Here is a 6,275-nt window from a genome sequence, read left to right on the forward strand (position 1 = left end):
CGCAGGAGGCATAGTCGGGGTGATCCTTGAGTGCAAAGTCAGTAGTAAGCCTTGAACATTGGGGGGGTGTGACCCAAACAATTAAAACAAAACAAAACAAAAAAAGATTCCTCTAGGACAGGGTCACAAAATGTTGTATGGAGGGCCACAAAGCGGCCCGCGGGCCATGAGTTTGAGACCCCTGAAAGCATCCTAGGTCCCAACGGGAATTAATAATAAAACTTTTCAACAAATTTGTAGTATATGAAAAAGTTTCCATAAGATTATTCTTGGAATTGTTGTATATAAAAATATTTCCTTAGGATTGTTCTGTGACTATTGCCCCACCTAGACCTTCCAGTAGGGCGCTGTGGAGTTGGCAATAAATAACTTGATGGATAGGGGAGAGGGGTCCTTTTGCGAAAGCTGTTTGCAGGCTGCAAGAGGATTCACTCGCTCTCTCTCTTTGCCCAATCTTTTACACCCTATCCTTCTTGTCTGTGTGAATTATTATTTGCTGCGGATAAATATTACCAAGGTTTCCCCCCGAAAGGGGACAAGGAGATGGGAATTGATTTCTCATTCTGGGGACTGTTCTTGGATTCACAAATACCCAACAAAGGATTTAACAGCACAGATACATTACACAAATTATTAAATTAAAAGCACAAGAATATGTGGAGAGAATGAGGGAAAGCTCTTGAACATTCTTGGGGAAAAAGCACAGTCCAGAAAAAGATGTGGGTATACCTATAGATGGAAAATTGGAAGATTAAGGAATTTCTTTTCTAGTGTAGAGCCAGCCTTCAAAAGGAGTGATGATTGTGTTCTTCTAGTATTCTATTATAAATATCAATTGCAAAGCTTATAGAGATTAGTGAACCATGGCCCATCTAGAGGAACAAAATGAATCTCTGGAAATCATCCTAAAAACTTTGCATTACTAAACTAAAAATTTAAAATAGTTTTCTTGCAGGGCCTGAGCAATAGGATTGTGGGGATGTATTTGCTTTGCACACAGTTTACCGAAATTAGATTCTGGCACCCCATAACATCCATTTAGCCCACAAGGAGTATGTATGTCTATATTCCTGAGTGCAGAGTCAGGAATAACCCCTAAGCACTGCTGAGTTTGGCTGCCAAACCAAGCCAATCAATCAATCAATAAATAAATGAATCAAATAATTGGCTTCTTTGACCAGAACCATAGCAGGGCAGGGCAGTGTTATTGTTTTACCTGTGGCCAATTCAGCATATTGATTCCTTATACCCCATAAAGTTCACTAAGCCCACCAACCATAATCCCTGAATGCAGAGCCAGGAATGAGACCTGAACACCAATAGTTGTGAACCAAAACAACAAGAACAACAAAATTAAATTAAATCAAAATATAAAATGACTGTCTTAAGTATGCCAAAGAACTAAAGAAAAACACAACCACTACGCCAAATTGGAAAAACAACAGAGAAAAAGTAATATTATCAACAAATTGATAGGCCATTTGCTTTAAACATGGTAAACTCAGGTATATCCCTGACCTTATATATGGTCCCCAGACCACCACTAATAAAGACCTCTGTGTGCAGTGACATGTGTAACCTCTGAGCACTGCTGGGTTGGACCAAATCCAATATAAAATATTATTCAATACCCCACAGTCCTCAAATATTGCTTGTATTTTATTTATTTTTGATCCTCAGACTTAACAATTTTCAATTACATACATTTACTTGGTGAGCATATCCAGTATGCTCAGTGGTCATTTGTGGTTCTGGACTCAAAAATAAATTCTGGTGGTGTATATATATTGAATATATATTCAATAATTTGAATTATTATATATTATTATCTATTCAATAATTTGAATTGAATAACTGGAATAATGACAGACTCTCTGGGCAATGGATTAGAACTGACAATACAAGGACAAAATCTCATCTCAAGGACAAAGTCAGCCAATTTTTGCAAGGGAGCTGAAGGTATGAAATGGAATAGATACTCTCAAGACATGATACTATGAGAATTGAATGACTACTTGTAAAAAATTAAAGCTGCGCCCATATTTACATCTTCTAAAGAAGACAACTCAAAGTGAATCAAAGGTCTAGAGAAGCTAGATCTGAAGCTAGGTCCTAAAACTATAAAGTATCTTGGGGAAAATATAGGCAATAGAGTGAAGAGATGGAGAAGTTATAGATGAGAAGATATGGGACACAGAGGTCAAAGGGATTCACATGCATCCGTGGCGTTAAGTATCCAAACAAACCACAGATTCATAACTTCTCACACCATGCATAAGGCACCTCCATTTAAGGGGAATTCAGCAGGCCCACCCGATGTATCCCCAGATTTTTCTGGAGTGGAGAGCTGATAATTCCCAAAGAAATGTTTGTCCAGCAGACCTGTTTGTGGATGTTATTGCCCCTACATGGATTGCTGGCAATATTTCTGAGATTCATGCCCTTGTACTGACATTACATTTCTTTCACATTTTCTAATCTTTTCCTCCCTTGTAAAATCACAGCCCAAAATATGGCCTCAATCAACTTCTTTTGCTCAGAGAAATTCCACACCAAAGATTACAAAGAAAAGCTTCCTCTCTACTGTTCAGCACATTTACATCTTAAAGCCAAGTCAGCCAGCTTGCAAAATCTGGTATTCTGGTTTCAGCTTCTAAGTAGTAAACTAACAGTCTCTACCTTCACTGCTGGCCTACAGAGAATGCCATTCAGGCCCAGCCCCCAAAAGCAGTCAAACAAGTTCTTCATCTTTTGTTATAAGATCCTCCTTTCTAATCCAGATACACCCCCTTCTCTTTATTATGCTATTTCTTCAGGACTTCTTAGAAGTATATTTTCCAGACCTACTGTTAATATTGGTTTGTCTCTACACTCCTGCCTTTTGCCAAACTGGAAATTCCTTTCATGCCTACTGTGGATTTTCCCTACATATACATCAATATGGAAGATTAAACTTGTCTCACGTATGCCAGAAGATGCAGGTCCCCATACAATATTTGTGTGTGGTCATCATTTTCTTCAATATTATTCCACTGGCCAGTCTGTTTTTCACCCTCCTTCCTCTCGTGAAGGATAATCCCCCACTAGAGCTGGGAGACCCAAGAAGCTTCCAGCAATAAGTAGTGAACTCATGAGACCCAAACTTTAACAATGGAACATTAAAAGGCTCCTATCAATCTGGCAGACTGGGGAGGATGGCCTAGTGCAGGAAACATAAGAACATTAGTGGAGAGAAGTTGCCACTGGTGATAGCATTAGTGCTAGAGCATTGCATGTCTCAACTATGAATAACTTTGTAAATCACAGTGCTCTAAAAAATAAAAATTAAAAATAAATGAAAAATTTATGAGCAGGTTTGAGTGGACAAAAATAAATAGATCATTAAGAGTAAATGCAAGTGGAGCTGGAAAGACAAGACAGCAGGGAGTTTGCTTGCTTGCTTGCTTTGCAGAGAACTGACCCAGGTTTGGTCCCTGCATCTCATATGGTCTCCTGAACACCACCAGAAATTATTCCTGAGCCCAGAACCACAAATGACCACTGAGCATAGTAGATATTCTCCCCAAGTAAATGTATGTAATTGAAAATGGTTAACTCTGAGGATCAAAATGAATAAATAAAATACAAGCAATATTTGAGGACAGTGGGGTAGAATAAATTAGAATAATATATATCTTATGGGAGTTATAGAAAAATAGAGTGAGTAAATAGGACACAAGGAACCTTCTTACTTGAAGATAATGGTTTCATGCTTTCCAACTTTGTTGAAAAATATGGATATTATAAAATCAGTGTCTCAATAAACTCTGAGTAAGAAAATCCAGAGAGACCAAATTTCCAAGACAAAATAAGAATGTGTCCAGAATGACTCAGCATGTATCAGAAATTCATAAAAATATTATCAATGAATTACAGACAACACAAAATAATATTAAATATTTTAAATATTGGGCATATATATGTTGACCAAAAATAATATATCCAGCAAACTTTTCCTTCAAAATATATGGAATAAATTAAGATATTCTTGGGATACACTAAAATGAAGAAACTATATTATTATTAGACTTTTCCATAAGAAATTTAAATAAATTGACCTTACATGATAGCCCAACCATGAATATTTAAATTTACTTGTTCAGGTTAAACAAACAGACAGGTAAACCCCCATTTATATATTTTTTCTGAGTTTTAGTTCATAACTCCACTTATTATTTTACAGTAATTTAAAAAATGGAAAAGAGAAGGTAAAGATAAGTAACTGAAGTTAAGTTTTGGTTAGTTTAGAATAAGTTATTATGGGGTCTTAGTAAGAAGATAGTTTATGCTGGAGAGCACATGCAAAGCCATGAATTTGATTCCCTACCAGAACATTTTGGTATAGTTCTTGTGATCCCTAAACATTGCCACATGTAGCCAAAGGAACTGATATCTTTGATTATATCTTAAAGCCATGCTGAAGTAGGGAGTTGAGAGAAAGGACTTCAGTTGGACTCATTATCTTCAGAGGTAGTTAGAAGACATACTTTAGCTATAGGTATTATGCTCCTCACCCTCTGGATGCAGACTGCAATAAAATACAAATTTGATGAGGCAAACACCTGATAGATTCACATCCCATTAGTTGAAGGTAAGAATTAAGACAAATCAAAAGACTGACTGAACTTGTAGTTAGAACTTTGCTCTTGGTTCCAGTGTGAAACACTGAATGTGCCAGATACTTCTGACCTGACATCTTGATCATTCTTTTTCTTAGAACCCTGGATGTGCTCAAAGGGCCACATACAACTTAATAATCAATACAGGTACTCAGGTTCAGTGCTTAGACTGGGAGTGCTCAAGAAGCCAGTAGAGCCATTCTAGTGGTGGTTGGGGATACCACTGCCAAACAAGGTGGTTCTTGGAAACAAATGCAGAGTCTCATATCTTAGTCACATGCTCTACCACTGGAGTTTTTGCCCCAGAGCAGCAGGGAATTGAAAAGAATCAGGGACTTTTTGTCATGACCAAGGTAAAGTAAGGTAGAAACTGCCCTTCATTCTTTGCTGCTCAGACTACCAAAAATGAGGTCCCTTCTTTCACACCCACATTAGAAAGTCTTCCTCACCTTCTCCATTTGAGCCCAGTAGTCCACTACGTCTTTTGCAAAATTAAATTCCTTGGGTCTATCATAGTCAGTCCATCTTGGGACTCCAGGCCCAGACAATGATCCGAAGCGCATGTGTTGAGAGACAGGATGGAATCCATAGGACTTGTGGATGCTCCGGACAACACAGAATCTCATTAGCCATTGCATGGTGAAACTGTCCTCAAGAAGCAGGTACTAAACTGCAAAGTCAGCACCTGTTATGAGAGGACAAAAATAATAGGTTATTTATGGAGCAGTCATAAAACAGCCATGTGCCTTGTTAACTGCTGAAGTTACATCTTTCTTTCAGCTAAATCACTTGGGTTGAGGTGGTGTAGCTTTTCCTAGATGAGGAGGAACAAGGCAGATACTTATTGGGAAGGACTGTAGTTTCTAGATGAGGTTACTACACTTTGCTGAGGTTTTGCTTCCATTTTACTTCTTCCCAGGATTCAAATCCTGGATGGCAGCCATGTGTCAATTCTAATTATGGTAGAAACTCATAATATTGAATACCCTATATCAGGCCTTCTTTGTTCTCAAGAACTTTTCTCTCACTTAACCCACTGATCTAGTCATATGGTAATTGTCTTATTTTTAGATTATTCCTAACAAAATATATTGTTACAGATTGATTGGTTTGTTTCTATGGCCAACATAGAGTAGTATTCAGAGGGTCTGAAAATGCTCTGAAAATACATTTCCCAGTGATGAAGGCTTAATGATTACTTCAGTGTTTGAGTGTGGTGGTCTTCAGGAACCACCAGGAACACATCTGGTAGTGTGCAGAAAGCTGTGCCATATGGAATATTGAACTCACGGTCTTTCACATTTTAGCCTTGTGTGGTACAATTTTAGATACATCTCTTGCCAATACCTTATTTAAACACACAGTTGGGCTAACCACAGTTCCTCTGCAAGATTTTACTGCGTTTCCTTGTTGCTTAGGAATATATAAATCAGTCTTTCCAGTGATACCAAGAAATGCCAATTTTGGGTGCGGGGATCTGCATGGTTATGGTTCCTTTTATATGGGGATATCTGCTCTCCCTGAGCAAAAAAATGTATGTACCGATACATGTAAAAATTAGGAATAGAGAAAGCCTCAAAGACATCCAAGTTATTGGATCATGTATTTTGGTAACTT

At 37.8% G+C, this 6,275-nt stretch overlaps 1 protein-coding gene across 1 annotated transcript in view; it reads right to left on the reverse strand.

The window, feature by feature from the left end:
- Positions 1-5,340, reverse strand: part of LOC126031289 (acyl-coenzyme A synthetase ACSM1, mitochondrial-like) — a 42,930-nt gene extending 37,590 nt beyond the window's left edge. Inside the window, exon 1 of the mRNA XM_049789587.1 lies at positions 5,108-5,340. Coding sequence (XP_049645544.1) covers positions 5,108-5,296 — 189 coding nt within the window. The 5' untranslated portion in view covers positions 5,297-5,340. The remainder of the gene's footprint in view (positions 1-5,107) is intronic.
- Between the last annotated feature and the right edge of the window lie 935 nt (positions 5,341-6,275).

Source organism: Suncus etruscus, chromosome 15 (assembly GCF_024139225.1).
Source record: "Suncus etruscus isolate mSunEtr1 chromosome 15, mSunEtr1.pri.cur, whole genome shotgun sequence".
Taxonomy (NCBI): domain Eukaryota; kingdom Metazoa; phylum Chordata; class Mammalia; order Eulipotyphla; family Soricidae; genus Suncus; species Suncus etruscus.